Genomic DNA, 19,400 nt, shown 5'->3' on the forward strand with positions numbered 1-19,400 from the left:
TGTTTCTGATTTAACATGGGCTTGTTTGTTGCATCAGTACAAGTTCCAAGAACTTCTACTTCAAAAGACAAGCGACCCAAAAGCCCTCAAACCACACATGCCTTTAAGAAAGTGTCATAGTGAAAGTATCCTCATAAGAAAGGATAGTTTATAAGGTGTAGGTTTGTTTAGGAAAACGAAAAGGCATTCGCAACAGCCTGGTGTAACTTACCGTTTTAACATGCAAAAGGTGCTGAATGATGGGCACAGAGTAAGCTGCAGTTTTCCCAGAGCCTGTCCTGGCACGAGCAAGCAGGTCCTTCCCTTCCAGGGCCAGTGGGATGGCCTTCTCCTGGATGAGCGTAGGTTTGGCCCAGCCAAGGTCAGCGATAGCCTGAAGAAGTAAGATGCAATTCATAGTTACCAGGACTGGCATCCTATTCTTTCTACGGAATTTTAGAGAACATTTGATAGGCAACGTAGCCCTTGAGGTACCACGGTCTTTCTGTCAGCAACAACAGGTAATAGTTGCAAGTGTATGGTTCTTTGCTGAAGATACATCCTTTTCTGTTCTTAAGATCAACCCATAAAACGGCTGATGGCCACAAGAAAGGAAGTTAACATATCCATCTCTATTATTAGGCTATAACTGGACTACCTGCAAGTAGCAATTCACATTATTTTATTGTATGTCAGGAACCCAACTGGATCACATAAATGTTTTTTTTTCTAAACCCTTGAAGTAAGACATGGGCTTTGGATCTTAAACGCCAGAAATTAAAATCATAATAACTTAAGAACACTTTGTAACACAGATACCTGGAAACTGTTTCGAAAATGGATCTTTACTGTTCCTAAAGGCAAACTTGTTACGGTTTTGGCTTCAACAGCACAGCTGTCAACCTGATTTATTGCTAACAGTGTACTTTTGGTCCTTCCCTTTTGAAAATCTCAGCTTTCTTCGACCAGCCTTTTTCAAACAGTGCTTTGAGACGCTGTCAATCTCATTTTGCATCAGTCCAATGCTATTTAGCGCTCGTTTAATGCTATTGTCTGTTCTATCCATCTGTCTCCACACAAGTTGTTGCACTAAGCTGCACAAAATTTTACAACTTATGCACTGGCTGTGTGCTCCAACTCACACGCTCTCCTGTGTCACTCTTCTGATGAGCCAATGCTGCATGCATCGGAAAATTATAGCCATACTTATTTGTTGTACCAATGCTTGTTTAACTTGCGTCTCTTCTCTTTTGCTGTAGCCTATACCATTTCTCTCTGTACATAGCTAATACAGGACTGCTGTCCTCACCTCTGGACTGCATGTGTTGCTTCTTAGAAAAAGTTAAGAACTGCTTGCACAAGAAGGGCACTTTGTGAGTATCAGCCAGGTGATGCGATAACCTTATTCGCAGACACAGGACCTGTGCTGAACACAATGAGTATTCAAAAGTGCATTAAAATAGAAATGCAAGGAGCAACGAGCAAGGATGTAGGAAAGAGGCAGACACCATGAAAACAAGGTTAAAAGCTAAGGGCAAAGTTTCTCTCATTGCAGCTCTAGAATTCTGATTGTAATTCATTGCTCCGACTGAACTAATTCATAATGAACAACTCAACCAGTGAGTGGCTCTCTGGTCCGCTGCACTTTGTGTATCGCAAATACACCAAAGAACAAGGTAATGAATACACGTACGCCCCAGTGTCCAAATGCACTATCTTAGTAAAATTTCTAGCTGAGTGCCATTAGCAGTAACAATACAAGATGGTGCCCTACTGTTAATGAGGCTAATCCATAAAGGTGCTTATAAAATAAAATTTAAAGAAAAAAGGAAAAGAAAATTACTTGAAAAATGTGGTCTCGAGTTAAAATATATTTTTATCTGCATAAAAGCACATAAGTAAAATAATTTTGTATTTACTTCAAAATAAGTAATTGTATCTCCTACTACCAAATGCAGGACTTAAGCTGCTCTTTCTTCCCAATTTTATCTGAGGCCTTGATAAGGACAAGGAACACCATCTATGAAGGTCCAAGGGCGAGGTATGGAAGACTCTCTAGATCATTATCAGAGAGCTGATTCACCAGATAGCTTTCAAGTAAAATCTAAAACTAAGTTTGAGGGAGACCGGCGTTGTGAATACCCCTGACTGCTTCACCAGCTACGGGGGGGCGTAGTTCTTAATGGCCTCTTCTGTCTGCAACTGGGCAGACAAAACACCATAATTAAGTCGAAAAAAAGATGAGCGAACAGAAAAGGTAAAGAAGGATGGAAAGGTAAAAGAAAGGATGGGTGAAAGAGTGGATGGCTAAAAGGAAATATGGGTGGGTGAAAGAATGGGTGAAAGAGTGCATGGATAAAAAGATACATGGGTGACTGAAAGGGTGGAGGGATAAAATAGTGAAAGGCTGAATGATGGATTGAAAAATTAATGTGTGACAGAATGTAAAGGTAAAACTGTGGGTATCAGTGGGTAGTTAGACTTGTGAAAGGATGAATAACAAGATTCTTCAACAGAAGCTTTGCTTGCTCTGTGCCATCATAACATTGGTACTAAGTGGGGGGGGGTTATTTTAATTTTCTTGCTACCCCCTTGGAGACCGTCATGTTCTGGAGAAGACCAATCAGGCACACAAACAGCCCAACCTGCAGAACTGGGTTTCACCCGGAGCACCGCCCTTTACTGCAAAGGAAATATGAGCCCACACCCCTGAGAAAGGACTCTGGCCATTCAAAGTCAACCAATGATCATCCCAGAAATGTCTACATAGATGGGATGATTCCAATTAATGCAGGCCTCGAAAAATCTATTTGCACAAGTGCCATGGCAAGTCATATTTTATAAGGTTGAGCTATTTCTAGCACCTTCTTCCCCTTTCTGGAGAGCTGACAAAGAACAGGTGTTCGATTCAGTCAGGAAGTGAAGGAGCAATAAAGACGCCTTTAAATCTTGTTCTTATCTTGTCATATTCTTCACTTAGGAAGTCGGGCCGCGTTGTTCCGGTTCGGCTGTGCGTCGATCCAGTAGGCTGTACGTCTAATTTCCAGCCGCAACACAGGCGCATCGATTCTTCACTGGGAAGTCGGGCTGCATCATTCTGGCTCGACTGTGCAGCGATTTCTCAGTTGCAGAACGTCGGTGCGTCATTTCCAACAGGCTGTGCGTTGATTTTCGGCACAAAAGGAGTTTCCTCAAGAGATTAAGGGGGTCATTCCGACCCTGGCGGTCCAAGACCGCCAGGGCCGGGGACCACGGAAGCACCGCCAACAGGCTGGCGGTGCTTCCCAGCCCATTCTGACCGCGGCGGTAAAGCCGCGGTCAGAAAAGGGAATCAGGCGGTTTCCCGCCGGATTTCCCCTGCATGGGCTGAATCTCCATGGCGGCGCTGCTGAGATTCCGACCCCCTTCCCGCCATCCTGTTCCTGGCGGTTTTTACCGCCAGGAACAGAATGGCGGGAACGGGTGTCGTGGGGCCCCTGGGGGCCCCTGCACTGCCCATGCCACTGGCATGGGCAGTGCAGGGGCCCCCTAACAGGGCCCCATAAAGATTTTCACTGTCTTACATTGCAGACAGTGAAAATCGCGACGGGTGCAACTGCACCCGTCGCACCCCTGCAACTCCGCCGGCTCCATTCGGAGCCGGCTTCATTGTTGCAGGGCCTTTTTTGGCCCGAGACCTCAAAAAACCAGAGGCAACCTCAATCCAAGTCCTTGGAGACCACTTTTCAGCAAAGTCAGAGGGCAGCAAGGCAACAACAGGGAAGCAGTCCTTGGCAACAACTGGGAAGCAGTCCTTCTCAACAAAGCAGTCCAGATGAGTACTTTGGGCAAAATCCAAAAGGAGGGACAGGGAGATTAATGGTCCAATGTACAATCTCCCCAACTATAACCTATGCAAATCAAATAAAGTACACTGTTCCAACTAAATGGATTGAATAGGAGGCAAAAAAGATGACGGTTTCTTTAAACCAGAATCCTCAAGCTGGGGAATAGTAGTTTTTTTCTTTGAAAAAGGAATGTAGACACATTTTTCTGAAGAATTGTGAAAGTTCACAATTCAAACGAAAAAAGTCTTCATTAGGTGTCGGTACAAAACCTAATCCTCTGTTGAGGGATTTTGTCTCGTCAAGGGAAAGACAATTTTTCACTATTTCTTCGACATATTTTGCCTAGAAATGAGCACCTGTTTGTGGGATTGTGTACTCCTAGGGAGCCGTTAACATAATTTGGGACGGTAAGCGTGTTCTTTTTCAAACTTTTTTCGCCTACACACGGTCTTTCAGCATATTACAATTGTTTCACCCAGTGCTACATAATTATTGCATGTGGATAGTATTTCATGGCATGTTTGGCACTGTGCTTTTTATCCTTCCTCCACAGGGCGACCTTTTGACTAGTCTAGTCAGACATACAAGTGGTTGAAGTAAGTGACCGGAGCTTAGTAGACTGTTTAATTTTACATACACTAAGATTTTTTTATTAAGGAGAAGTTGACGTTTTTGGTCCTGATAAAGCGTCATTGGATCCGTGGGGACCCTTGAGACGCGAAATATGTCGACCCAGCACTAGAAGAGGTAGGAAAGTGTCCTGCCCCTTCGTTTTTGTTTAGCCAGTTTTGAGAGCGCATATAAGTATCACCTCTTCCAGCACTCTTCATACTTTTTTAACCTTGGCCTAAGCCGCCTTCTGAATAATTAAATTTGAAGCCGACTCCATGGTTTAGAGCCAATTTTATCCTATCTTTTTTTGCTCTCCTACTCTTATGTATTGGCCCAGCCACATTGGGGAATATGATCTCCGTCTAAGAGCCCGCCTTCGGGGTGCCCATCAGACACTGCAGCGCCAGTCTTATGAGGAGCAGGCCCAATGATGAAGCTTGACATCATATTGGATGTGTGAGGGCTTTTGCTTCTGAAAAATAGCACTTCCCAGTAGTTTTTCTCTCTTTTCATTGGAACAGTGTACTTTATTTGTCTAGAGTACTTTGGGCAGCCAGGCAGTTCCTCTTGAAAAGCTACAGTTTCAGGTCCATAAGTGTGAGTTGGTGGGGTGAGGGACCCAGTTTATATACCCAAAAATGCCTTTGAAGTGGGGGAAACTTCAAAGAGTGGTTTTGAAGTGCACAAGTTCCCCTTTCAGTACAGGTCTGTCTGCCAGGGTCGCAGTGGGGGTTTGGCAGTCCATTGTGTGAGGGCAGGCCACTAGCCTCTGAGATGTGTCAGGCCCTCCACCCTTCCAGCCCAGGAAGATCCATTCAGTAAGCAGATGAGCACAGATGTGACTGAGTATCCTGTGTTTGTCAGAGTAAAATGCACAAGGAAGCTGTCAACCAGCCTAGCCCAGACGTTGATTGGAGACAGGCTGTAAGGTACAAATGGATTTTAAGTGCAGAGAAATGCTCACTTTCTAAAAGTGCCATTTCTAAAATAGTAATATAAAATCCAACCTCACCAATAAGCAGGATTTTCTATTACCATTATGGCCATACTAAATATGACCTGGTTACTCCTTTCTGATCGGAATCTACCACTCTAGCAGTATGAGGGTATTCCTAATGCTATCCTATGAAAGGAGCAGGCCTCACAGTAGTGGAAAACTAATTTGGGAGTTTTCCACTACCCGGGCATATAAAACAGACATGTACATGCCCTGCCTTTTACCTACATAGCACCCTGCCCTATGGGTTACCTAGGTCCTACCTTAGGGGTGACTTATAGGCAGGAAAAGGGGCATTTAAAACATGACAGGTACTTTTAAATGCCGCGTCGAAGTGACAGTGAAACTGCACACACAAGTCTTGTAATGGCAGGCCTGAGACATGGTTAACGGGCTTCTTATGTGGGTGGCACAACCAGTGCTGCAGGCCCACTAGTAGCATTCAATTTACAGGCCGTGGGCACATGTAGTGCACTTTACTAGGGACTTATAAGTAAATCAAATATGCCAAATGGGAATCAACCAATGTTACCATGTGCACTTTAGCAGTGGTAAAGTATGCAGAGTCCTAAAACCAGCAAAAACAGTGTCAGGAAAGTGGAGGGAGGCAGGCAAAAAGTTAGGGGTTCGGGGGTTACCACTCTAGTGCTGTCGGGTCTAACTACAATTCTGTCCTGTTGGCAATGCTATTAATAAATTAAAAGGCAAGTCATGGATCATGTGTACTCTATATGAGGGCTAGATTCTCATTATACATGGAGCAAACGTATAGTCTATTTAATCAAACAAATCAGTTTTTTTGTACAGCAGAAATGATGAACTCACATATTTGAAAGTGCAATCAGGTGGACATGAAGAAAAAGGAGACTCTGTAATATAAAATATTTGCCTAGGGTGAGAATCTGAAACCAGATTACAGGTCAAGTACATTTGTTAGGTTGAGTAGATTATTCAAGTTCCTCGATTTGCAGGTCTAGTAACATTTTTATGACTTTGAGGCCTGTAATTAAGTATAATGTTTATATGTGGGAAGTGAAAGGACTATTCTGACATGGTGTATAGTTAAAAAGGAGGTTTATCGGGCAATAAGTAAAAATGATAGGAATGACCAAAGGATAACAAGGCATTATCACTAGCCGAGTCATGGTTCATATAAACCAGACTGTCTAAGTACTCCCAAATCACAGGAATCCCTGATCACCACTGTTCGACTTGGCCTTATTTTGCTCTGTTGTCCCCAAACATTTTGCCTTCTTCCTCCTATTTTTGTTACCTGTAGGACTCTGGGCACTTTATCACTGCTAAAGTGTATATGCTCTCTGTCTAAAATGTAATGGTGATTGATTTATCCATGACTGGCATAAATTATTTACTAGTGAGTCTTAGTATAGTGCACCAGGTGTGCCCAGGCCCTGTAAATCAAATGCTACTAGTAGGCCTGCAGCACTCATTGTGCCACCCACATGAGCAGCCCTGCAAACATCTTAGGCCTGCCATTGCAGTGTCTGTGTGTGCGGTTTTAAACTGCCATTTCAACCTGGCAAGTGCACCCACTTGCCAGGCACAAACCTTCCCATTTACTGCATGCAAGTCACCACTAAAGTAGGTCCAGGGATGACCCATGAGCAGGGTGCGGTGTATGTATTTAGTACATGGACTGGTGGGTTTTACATGACCTGATAGTGAAATACTGCTAACCTCGGTTTTCACACTTGGAAAGCCTATCTCTTCCCCATAGGGTAACATGGGGGTAGGCTTGAGGAGCTGACACTTGCACCTGAATAGGGTTGTGCCTGTCCTCACACAAAGCCGCCTTCCACCCCCTGAAGGGTGTCTGGGGCCAGGTCAAAGAAAGGCATGGTCTTTGCCAACTTCAAAGACAAAAATGGTTATCAGTACTGGCCCTTTGACACCACATAGTTGAAACACTTGTGAACTAAGGACATTTTGCCAGGAAGAAGAGCTGGTTGCTGTAGGAGGGACTGCCGCTCTGCCTGTTGCTTTGTTTTGCTGGCCTGCTGCTTCTGCCGTGGTAGTGAAAGGACCGGACTTACATTCTCCAAGGGCTTGAATTGAGATTACCACCTATTAAGAAGTCTCAGGGCCATCAAAGACTTCACCTACCAGCACCAGGGGTCTCTTGCTGAGAGGCCTGGCTTGCCAAGTGGTGTCAAATCCAGTTCCTGGGGCACTGGAAGTGAGATCTGGTGCAACCAAGAAGAAACTAAGCACACTGACTCTAGAGCAACTTTGGGAAAAAAAAAAAAAAAAGGAAAGAAGAAGAAAGAAGGGAAAAAGAAGAAGAAAGAAGGGAAAAAGAAGAAAGAAGGGAAAAAGAAGAAGAAAGAAGAAAGAAGAAAGAAAGGAAAAAGAAGAAAGGAAAAAGAAGAGGAGAAAGGAAGAAGAAGAGGAGAAAGGAAGAAGAAGAGGAGAAAGGAAGAAGAAGAGAAGAAAGGAAGAAGAAGAGAAGAAAGGAAGAAGAAGAGAAAGGAAGAAGAAGAGAAAGGAAGAAAAAGAGAAGGAGAAAGAAAGAGAAGGAGAAGGATAAAGGAAGAAAGAAGATAGAGAAATATAGGAAGCTGGCTCTGTATTTACTATATCAAAATGAGATATATAGTGTGCACAGAGGCTAAAGCAGTTAATACTAACGTTCTCTTGTGGTAGCATGGTCGAGCAGTTAGGCTTAACAGAGAGTACTGCAAAGCATTTCTTGAGCACACAGGCAATAAATGAATGAAGCACACACTCAATGAGACTAACTCTTAAAAAATAAAAAAGCAAAAAACTAAAAGGGAAGGCAAGAAAGAAAAAGAAGGAAGATCAGAAAGAAGAAAAGAGGGCAAAAAAAGAAAGAATGGAGGCTAGAAAGACAGACCAAAATAAAGTAGAAAGGAATGAAAGAAAAAAGAAAGCAAAAGAGAAGAAGGAAAAAAAAGAGAATAAAAGAAACAAGAAAAAAGAAAGAAGGCAGGACAAGGAAGGAAAGGAGTGAAAGCAATAAAGGCCTGAAACCAAGAATGAAAGAAAAACAAAAGCAGGTAGGAAAAAATGAAAGAAAAAAAGGAAATCAAAAAAGGAATGAAAGAAAAGGACATAAGGAATTAAAAAAAGAAAAATGAGTTAGGAATAAAAGAAGGAATGTAAGAAAAAGAAAGTAGAAAAGTAAAAAAAAAAACAAAAAAAAATTATAACAAGTGCTACAAATTCAACGTGATAAACAGTGGTTTTCTTCCTGGGCAAAGATCATTAAAGAACCATCTGTGAAAAAAAATTCTGAATAAATGTGTTCTGAAGAACGGTCTGCTTATGAATTCACATGTATAATATTGAAGCTTTCAACAATTTAATACAAACACTTTCAAATGGATGAAATCTGTTAAGCTGTGAAAAACCAGCAGTAGATAAAGGACACTAAAAAGGAATTTACAACATCTTCGGCCAGATCCAGGAACTCATCAATTGTAGAATGTGGCCTCCGCATTTGCCTGGCTCATTTGAATAAAATGTCCTGCTGTCACATCCGAGTATAAACTGAAAGCAAATATCACAGAAACGGATTTAAAACAAAAACACTGGCATAAAATGGAACTAACTTGTGTGCAGATGTGAACCTTGTGGAAGAGCAAAACGCAGTCACTAAAAGTGAAGTTATCCTGTGGCCGAACCCATGCTGTAAGGAGTAGCAAGCAGAAGCAAAATGTGAATGACACACCAAGAGAGCAATCGATGAAGAAAGCTGGCTAAGCCTCTTCTAATAACTATATGATATTATTTTTATTATTATTTTTTTTGTAATCAAATAGTCTCAGCTACACCACACCTAACAGGCATTGGCAAAGCCAATTGGTCTCGCCTATACAAGAGCTATTGGATTTGGCAATGTTTTTTTTTACCATGTTGTACAGCAGTGTGACTGCTGTTCAGCATGGCTAAAAGTTAGTGGTGTGGAGTATCAGAGTGGAGTGGGGGAGTAGAGTTCTGTAGAGTGGATCTGCTGGAATGTCGTGGAGTGGAGTAGGAGGAGTAGATCATTGTAGAGTTGAGTAGAATTCAGTGGCAGAGAGTGTTGTAGAGTGCAGTGGGGTAAGGTGGAATGGAGAGGAGTGGTTTGAGGTAGTGGGGTAGATTAGAGGGGATGAAGTAGAGTGGGGTGGATGGATTGAAATGGGGTGAGGTGGATGGGACTGGGGTGGTTTAGACTGGATTTGGTGAGTAGTTTTGATTGGAGTGATAGGGCTGGGGTGGAATGGATTGTGGTGGGGTGGAATGGATTGGACAAGGGTGGTGTGGGTTAGTTTAGACTGAAGCGGTGGGGAGGATTGGATGGGAGTGGGGTGCATTGGGTTGGCGTGTGGTGAATTGTAGTGGGACATATTGTTTTGTATTGGAGTGAGGCAGACTGGAGCAGATTGTAGTGGGACAGACTATTTTGGACTGGAGTGGGGCAGATTGGAGGAGGGCAAATTGTTTTGCACTGGAGTGGGCAGATGGGAGTAGGGTGTATTGGAGTGGGACTGATTATTTTGGATTCAAGTGGGGCAGATTGGAGTGAGGTGCACTGGAGTGGGGCAGATTGTTTTGGATTGCAGTGGGGCAAATTGGAGTGGGGCATTTGTTTTGGACGGGAGTGTGGCACATTGTTCTGGATAGGCGTGGAGTAGATTGTTTTGGATTGGGGCAGATTGGAGTGGGGCATATTGTTTTGGACTGGAGTGGAGCATATTGTTTTGGATTTGAGTAAGGAAAATTGGAGTGGATCAGATTGTTCTGTATTGGAGTGGATCAGATTGTTTTTGGTTAGAGTGGGTTGAACTGGAGGGGGCAGATTAGACTGGGGTAGGTTGGGAGGATTGGAGCGATGTGGGTTGGAGTAGTATGGGGTGAACTGGTGTGGAGTAAAGCGGTAAAGCGGGGTGGATTGTATTGGTGGGGATTGGGGCGTAATGCATGATTATGTGTTAAGGCACCATTTCAGAAATGACACATAATAAAGAAACAATGTCCTTTTGCAATACTGTGAACAAGTTATTTGTCATCTTTTGAGAAGAGCGCCCACAAGCAAACACAAAAGAAAACATGAGAGGAAAGAGAGAAAAGAAGACTTGGCAAAATAAATAAAGTTAGTTATAAAAAAAAAAAAGTTTAACTTTGTAATTTTGTTTGTCCTGCTGGGCACGCTTTTGCCCGTCACAAGCCGTCTGTTTGCAGGGCACTAGAAAATAATAACAAAATAGTACCTTGATCATGTCTGGAGCAGCGGATGGGCACTAAATAAGTTGAATCAAACAGTGCCTGGTTCCTGCTCCACACAGAGCAATGGAAATTATGCCATGCCTGCCTTGACAGATTACTAGGCTGTAAAGAAGACTGCCATGCAAATCAACAATTGGCGAGTGATAGGTGGGCTCTAAGCCCTTCGCTGTACACAACAGAATCTTGCAAGTAAAAGGCATGTGCTAGCGCATGCACTCGCAGGTTCGACCCTAAAAAGAGGGGAAAAGTCTGACAAAAGTGAGGAGTATGCGATGGGAGAGGGTGTTGGAAAAGATGGAATACAATTTGGCAGATGATTTTCAAATGTGCTAAACAGGGGCTAGTAACAGGCAATTTAAGGACTCACAATAGTGAGGTCCCCACAAATTTGGACCTGAAGCTCAGATCCACACTGTTTAATTGAATATCAAGGTTTGGTTGATAGACTTAAAACGGGCTTAGTTGTGTCCTTGAAGCCAACATTTGATCATTGCACTAGCCAAGTCATAAAAACCTGATGAAAAGGTATTGTCACCCAGGTTATAAGACGACAGATGAAGCAATCTTCAACTTAGGTCCATAGGAAGACAGAAGCTAGATGCAATGGTGAAATATACCAAAATATAATTCTCAAGCACAAAGCACTGACACCCAAAACCTAGTGTTTCAACAGGGGGCCTGTGAGGCTATAGGACAGGTTAACGAGTTAAGCCTTGGAAATTGAGATTTCACCAGAACGGAAATAGAGGCCTTGAAGGCAAGATCTCATGCGCTACTGATTCATTATTTTTTTTTAATCTTTTTGTTATATTTTATAAATTAACAATAAATAGTGCAAGCTCACACCCAATCAAAAACAATGGAGCACAGAAAATGCAGTATTATCACAGTAGTCAATTCCACATTTAGGTACATTAATACATCAAGATACTTAGGGGTCCCCTCAGAATCCACCATCAATTCTAGATCATCATATTTTATCCAGAGACCCCAGATCCTATAGAATTTCCTTGGGCAGCCGTTAGTTTTATGTGTGACCTTCTCAGCCGTCAAGCACAGATCTATTCCAGCCTACCACTGTCGCAGGGATGGGACTTTAGGGATACAACAGTGTTTGGCTATATCTCTTCATTTCCACCAGTCCCAGGATGCAAAAAAGGAGCTTTGCGGATGGTACATCTAGTTCTGAGGGTATACCCGGTAGAGCCTATTTAGGCTCCACAGGGAAGACTGCCCCATTATCTTGCCCAAATCTGCCAGTATCATGCTCCAGTATTGTGGTATGAGATGACAACCCAGATCGTGTGCAGAAAGGACCCTCTGTCTTCCCTACATCTCAGACATTCCAGAGAAGCTGCTCTCCCAAACTTATGCAAATGCCCCCGATCAAATAAACTCAGTGTGGGATATTAAATTGTATTAATTTCAGGAGTGATTTAATCACTACTTCCCTTGGGTGCATCAATGCTGCCTCCCAATAAATATCATCTAGTTCTCTCAGTTCACTCGCCCATTTGGTCCTCAATCTCATCAGGAAGACTGGTTCTGAATAACGCTTTTAACTTGAATTACAATAAATAAGTTGTGTTCTTGATTAAATATTGTTTCACTGTCCACGTGTATGAGGGCAGACAGTTTATTTCACTCATTTTTCAAGATCCATGCAGTTTGCCCCAGAAAAACTACTTCCTGCTGCATCACCTAACTTCTACCTCAACAACCCAAAGTAACAACCTGCTGTAACTATGCATAAGTACTTAAGCTTCACAAATAAATGACTAAATGACTTTCTCCCAAATTGAAAAGGCTTTTAGCAGTGGAGTCTGTTAATTAAGACACATTTACACGGTAAGAGTAATGCTCAACCTCTTTTAAATGGATATCTTGAAAAAGATCATGCAAAGAATTTAAGTTCTGATGGACTCTGCTGCTGTGGACTGTATAGAATCTCGTTGCTTACGAGGCTGAACTTGGGTTTTGCCGAACAGAGTTTACATTATGTCACGGGAGGGATGTATTCCAGTACAACATGTATTTGTAATTGGTGGGCCTTTTTTTGTTGTTCTTTGTTGTGTACTCGCAATAATTAATAAATAAATAAAAAAAGAAATTACAAAAAAAAAATATGAGAATTTAAGTTGTGGGAGGGGCCTCAACACTTTAGGTTCTGTTTCACTGATCTGCGTGCTGGCTTCCTCTCTGTTTCTCCAGGCATTCCCTATGAAATTTGTACCCCAAGTCTTAGAGAAATCTGAATAAGTGCTTTTTAGCATCTTGCCAACCTACGTATTGGCCACATACTACAGGCAACTCCCTCCCCTCATTCCTTATGAAGTGCAATCCGATCATGGTCTTTATTTGGAAATCCCTCCATGGACAATCATCAATAACTCTGAATCTCTTTGCCCCGCAATTGGAGTTGCTCACTCTTCACTCTCTTGCAAGGTGCAAACCTTTTTTGCTCTCCTTTGCCCCCATAATAGACGCTATCAAAATAACCCATGGAGCTCTATCTTCACTCTACAGCCTAACTGACTCCACAAACACTAAATACCTTCTAGCAAACCAGACACTGCATTCACCTTCCAATGCCCACCTCTCTATCAATTAGTAATGTCTCACTCCAGCCTCCATCCCACAGCTTTATCCCCAAACATATTTGCCAATCTTACTTTCCCTTGTACTCTCTTTCCCTGTCAATGATCAGTGATGATCCTCACACTTTTCAGCCCTTTCCTCAATTCAGCTCATTCCATCTTGACACCCATCTAGACTTTCAAACTGATGTAATTAACAGCACCTCTACTTCAGCCTTCAACCGCTGATGCCTCTATCTCCTCCTGATCCGACTCTCGCCCTCATCTGCTCTCTTACCCCACCCCCTTTTGTCTCCATTTCCTCTCTTTCCTCCTTGCTTGTGTTCATTCCTTTATCTCTCACTGGAGATGGTGCCTCTGTGCATTACTCAAATTGGAATCACTTTCTAGGTAATGGAAATAGTCCCAGCAAATCTACCTGGGATACAAACTGACTGCTGGTGCAAAGAGTAGTTGCACCTAATAACACTCTCTCATAGCTGATTGAAGAGCTGATTCTAATCACACCTACGTAGCACAATGCAAACATGAATTCAGAAGTTACAACAGGTGACACTGTGTTATATTCAACAGTGGCAGCTCTGACCAAGGCAATCTCAACAGTGCAAATACCTGCATAGCCTTTTACTGTGGGTTATCCATCTCTAATGAACCTCTAGATTTAAATCAAATCAAATCATTAACATTTATAAAGCGCGCTACTCACCCGTGCGGGTCTCAAGGCGCTAGGGGGAAGGGGGGGGGGGGGGGGTTACTGCTGCTTGAAAAGCCAGGTTTTGAGGAGTCTCCGGAATGCGGAGTGGTCCTGGGTGGTCCTGAGGCTGGTGGGGAGGGTGTTCCAGGTCTTGGCTGCCAGGAAGGAGAAGGACCTCCCACCCGCCGTGGAGCGGCGGATTCGAGGGACGGCAGCGAGCGCGAGGCCCGAGGAACGGAGGAGACAGGTGGGGGCGTAGAAGCTGAGGCGATGTTGGAGGTATTCCGGTCCCTTGTTGTGGAGGGCTTTGTGTGCGTGGGTGAGAAGTCGGAAGGTGATACTTTTGCTGACTGGTAGCCAATGCAGGTGTCTCAGGTGTGCAGAGATGTGGCTGTTGCGGGGTGCGTCGAGGATGAGGCGGGCCGAGGCGTTTTGAATACGTTGCAGGCGTTTTTGGAGTTTGGCGGTGGTCCCAGCATAGAGGTTGTTGCCGTAGTCCAGGCGGCTCGTGACGAGGGCGTGGGTCACGGTTTTTCCTAGTGTCGGCGGGGATCCAGCGGAAGATCTTGCGGAGCATGCGGAGGGTGAGGAAGCAGGCGGAGGACACGGCGCTGACTTGCTTGGTCATGGTGAGAAGAGGGTCCAAGATGAAGCAGAGGTTGCGGGCGTGGTCTGCGGTGGTAGGTGCGGTGCCGAGGGCCGTGGGCCACCAGAAGTCGTCCCAAGCGGACGGGGTGTTGCCGAGGATGAGGACTTCCGTTTTGTCAGAGTTCAGCTTTAGGCGGCTGAGTCTCATCCAATCTGCAACGTCCTTCATGCCCTCTTGTAGGTTGGTCTTGGCGCTGGCGGGGTCCTTGGTGAGGGAGAGTATAAGTTGGGTGTCGTCGGCGTAGGAGGTGATGATGATGTCGTGCTTGCGTACGATGTCGGCGAGGGGGCTCATGTAGACATTGAAGAGTGTCGGGCTGAGCGATGAGCCTTGAGGTACGCCGCAGATGATCTCGGTGGGGTCTGAGCGAAACGGTGGGAGGTAAACTCTTTGAGATCGGTTTGAGAGGAAGGAGACGATCCAGTCCAGGGCCTGGCCTTGGATCCCGGTGGAGCGGAGGTGGGTAATTAGGGTGCGGTGACAGACGGTATCGAAGGCAGCCGAGAGGTCGAGGAGGATGAGGGCGACTGTTTCACCGTTGTCCATCAGGGTTCTGATGTCGTCTGTGACTAGGATGAGGGCGGTTTCAGTGCTGTGGTTGGTTCGGAATCCGGATTGTGAAGGGTCGAGCAGGTTGTTGTCTTCCAAGAAGGTGGTCAGCTGTTTGTTGACGGTCTTCTCTATTACCTTGGCGGGGAAGGGGAGGAGCGACAGCCATCACTCACTAATAAACATGCACAATGGGTATCAACCTAGGCTCAATCCCACTGATCTGAACGTTCCCCAGCATAAAATTGATGCACTCAAGTCAAAGGGCTCCCATTGGGATCATTCAATGTCTAATTTAAACTCTGTGTTTAGTGTTTTTGTGAAATGTATATTCCAATACATGTGGAAGAAATATACTTGGTGCAAAATACTAAAGAGTTACAGTGCCCACATCCAGTTAGGCTCCCCCACTATTTCTCAAACTAGAACATTTGTGGACTGCTCTGCCTGAGGTCCATGTCACACACTTCTCCTCAACCACCTCGGTCCCGCAAACTCTGCCCCCATGGGTAATAGCTCCTTAAACATACTACTAATTACACAGTCCCATACAGCTAAATGTCACACTTATTCAACAAAGGCAGTAGTAAACAGGAAAATTATTCCTAGCCCAATCGAATCCCTGGACTTCAAGCACCAAAAGTATACGTCCAGCTCTTTGCTGCATGCAATTTAACTGTAAAGCAGAGGTGAAGTGCAATTTGGAAACTGATGACACTATTACTAGCCACAATATTGATTTACTCGCTTGAGACCTGATTCAGCAACTCTTACCACAATGTCATGAACCTTCCATTTCCTCCGAATTACCCTATAATTAGGTGTGACTGTGAAGTAAGGACTAGAGGAGTTGCAGTAATTTACAAGAATGCTTTTCAAACTAAATAAATAACAAATAACTTGTTTTTTTCGTTTCATAACTCTACAAAGAGCAAATTACCGTATTATAGGCTAAATGTAATCTATCACCCTCCTGTTGAAAATACAACACATATTGAGGAATGCATGAAGCTCATGACTAACCAACCAATTTGTTGAAATGATATCTTTCTTGGCCATTGCGATCTTTACTGATGCTACTCAGATGATACAGCAGTCTATCTCTTTTTTTCCGTGCTCTCTGAAAATGATTTAGTAGAAAAGAGCCTTAGACCTTCCAACACCAAAGACTACACTCTAAATCTAATTATACCTAAAGGGGGCTGCTCAACATAGAAGAACACATAACTGGGAACAGATCAGATCAACATCTCTTCCTTACTGCTACTCATGCTACCTATACGAGCCCTACTCAAAAAGGAGCTAACTTGGTTTCGTGACACTGAAAGTCTCGACTTCAACAATTTTGCCACAACCGTACAGTACATACTACTCCCTCTGAAAGTCTTCATGCCAATATCAATAACTCGATCTTCTACTATTTTAGCTGTGCTCAGAAATGCTTGATGATGTAATACCATCCAAGAGGAACATACAAAACACAAAAAACGTTGGCTCCCTTGTTCAATAAGGGATAATGGGCCAGATGTAGCAAAGGGTTTTACCCATTTTGTGTCTATGGGAAAATGTGTTCGTACATATGGCCCTATATGAGAGGAAATCCCTGAAACTGTTGGAGACGATTACTTTCCACTCTGAAAGTCAATCCCCTAAAGTGGGAAAGATCACTAATTACAAATAAATACATAAATGTAAAGGTGACCCATTTTAGACCACTGATCAAAAACCGTCCCAAACGACTTTCTGAGCTAGTGAAAGATGCTAACAACCCCGAACTATTAGATCTGGTAACAACTGCTAAAGCTGAATAATTTCCACAATTCTTAGACAATAAAGTGAAATCTATTGAGCAGACATTGCAAGATCATCCTCACTCACATCTAAACTTTAACACCAATTGCAAAGCTAAGAGTACATGGCAACATTTTGACTTATCAAAATGTATGACCACATCCATTGGTACTTCTAACACGCGGACGGCTTAAAACGGAAGCTGAGGCTATATAAAGAATGGTCTACATCAACCAGGCAGCCCTACACACCACCTGCCAGCCAAAGTACAGAAATTTGTCAGGAGCAGATTGTCACATAATGCTAAATCAATACTTCTAGAACTCCTTACAGTTAAGAAGGAATGCACTGTGGCCTAGTCGTTTTTGGGAAGTGTTTCAAGAGTCTGGATGTCTGTCTCTGGGCTTCCATACAACTGTCTCACTGCCTAGCTTCAAGACTGAACTGAAAGCCTTCACTTAGAAAGATATTTCAATTAACTGCTCTGCTCTGTTACACTGGCTAACAGTTCCCCCTCTCCCAAAAAAGTGTTTCCCATTGACACAAACATTCTGCTGGGGACAGGTCTCAAGCTTGAACCCTTTCACTTACTTTGTCCCTCTCCTACCTCATGCTGCTTAATATAAGGCACCTGTCAACCCTTTCGGATCATGGTTCCCGGTCAATGGAGAACTACATTTTGTATTAAGCTTTATTTGGCTGCTTAGCATTCCTTCTTGACTCTTTTGAATAGCATGGTTCCTATTTAAGTCTTATCACGCAATATGTAACAATGGTGGAATTTTGTTGCCTTAAGTAATGCACCACTCCTGTAAAGCAGCCTTAACACCTTAAAATCCACGCAATACAAAACCGCATCACCCCCCACCTCAAGAAACTCCACTGGTTCCCTGTACACAAGAATTGCCAATTCAAGATCCTGACACACCCCTACAATGCCCTGCACAACCAAGGGGCAGCATACTTCAATCACTGCCTGAAATTCCGACACTCCACACTCTGCCTCTCTCGCCCTAACCCACATCCCCAGCATCTGCAGCAGCAACAGTGGAGGGCGTTCCTTCTCCTACCTTGCAGTGAAACCTTGGAAAAGCCTCCCCATCCACCTGAGGACATCTCCTTCCCTCCAGGAATTCCGAAGGAGACTCAAGACCTGGCTCTTCAGCTGAGACCCCCCCGAGAAGCCTGGATACCCTCTGGGTGATTAGCGCGCTATACAAATCAGGATGATTGACTGACAGGACTGAATAAACAAATAAATACTGTGACAATCTGAAGGGAAGGTATAAGAGAGCACTGGGTGGGGAAGCACCATGAAAAAGTCGGAGCCGATGTGGGAGCTACCTGGAATTTTATTTGTAGTAATGAAGTGACAGTCTAGTCTATCGTGAACGAGGGTGAGGCACAGGTCACGCCAAGTCACTAGAACTCATAGCGAGGATAACTTTCTTGGGAAGATCAGAAGGGGCGGCCTGAGAATACTTCAAGTCCGGTCCCCCAGAGGAACGAGATTTTAGCCTTACGGGGACGACACAATTTCTCACCACTTCCTTTTCGCCCGCACCTTAAGCAGTCGATCTTCCAGTCCCATCTCGTGGAACCCCAGTACAGCATGATCGTCCATCCTGAAGCAGAAACCACTGTACACCGCACACGCTGCCTTCAATCCCAGAAAAGGTCAGAGGTCAGGCGGTTCTAGTTTGAAAAGGGAAAACGGACTTGAGTACTGGATTGGAGAAGCCATCTTGGACGAGAAAGAAGCGTGAATTATTTCGCTTCTGTCCGCCAAAGTGAATTACAGAGGCTACTGTCACTCAGTTCTAAAAGTCATTGACTATGTTCAGTTTAAGGAACTTTAAGTGCCTGGAAAAAGAGCATTGTTTTGTGAGTTGTGGGCCGTCTTTTCGGTACGTGAATGCGCTGCTAAACAATTGCCGAGACGTAGTCGTAAGAAGTAAATGCACGTGTAAAACTACTAGAGCGCTACCTTTACCCTTGAAAGAAAAAAGCGAGGAAGTCGCGGACTCCATGTTGATTGAATAAAAGGCAAAATGAGCTTTAACATATTCAAAGAAGCCTCCAGTAGTAAACGGGCAGGTTATTATTTAAAATAACTCTTTCATTAGTGCATACTTATAATGGATTAAAGTTCCTCAAAAATATTCAACACTTACTTTCCAGTGGTGTTTTCGCTAGCTTTTCAGTCTGCTTCCAAAATGCTAGATTAAAAAAAAAACATTCACAAAGAGAGAGGCCGATAGTTGATGAGTCGCTAAATGCAACATTCACTTCCTAGAAAGGTGTTAATGTTACCACAGTAAGGATAAGAAGCATTTACCTGTTAAATTATGTTTTTTCACAGGCTGACCACAACTCCTGTATTTCCTTGATTTTGACTGGAACGACCATGTTTGTACAGACCTCAAGCATCACTCATTGCGAATGAGACCAG

At 43.7% G+C, this 19,400-nt stretch overlaps 1 protein-coding gene across 1 annotated transcript in view; it reads right to left on the reverse strand.

The window, feature by feature from the left end:
• Nucleotides 1–18,650, reverse strand: part of DDX56 (DEAD-box helicase 56) — a 125,008-nt gene extending 106,358 nt beyond the window's left edge. The window contains exons 1-2 of the mRNA XM_069214263.1: nt 18,513–18,650; nt 212–373 (exon numbers count right to left, since the gene is read on the reverse strand). Of these exons, the coding sequence (XP_069070364.1) occupies nt 212–373; nt 18,513–18,572 (222 nt within the window). The 5' untranslated portion in view covers nt 18,573–18,650. The remainder of the gene's footprint in view (nt 1–211; nt 374–18,512) is intronic.
• Nucleotides 18,651–19,400: the final 750 nt, after the last annotated feature.

Source organism: Pleurodeles waltl, chromosome 11, assembly GCF_031143425.1.
Source record: "Pleurodeles waltl isolate 20211129_DDA chromosome 11, aPleWal1.hap1.20221129, whole genome shotgun sequence".
In the NCBI taxonomy this organism is placed as follows: domain Eukaryota; kingdom Metazoa; phylum Chordata; class Amphibia; order Caudata; family Salamandridae; genus Pleurodeles; species Pleurodeles waltl.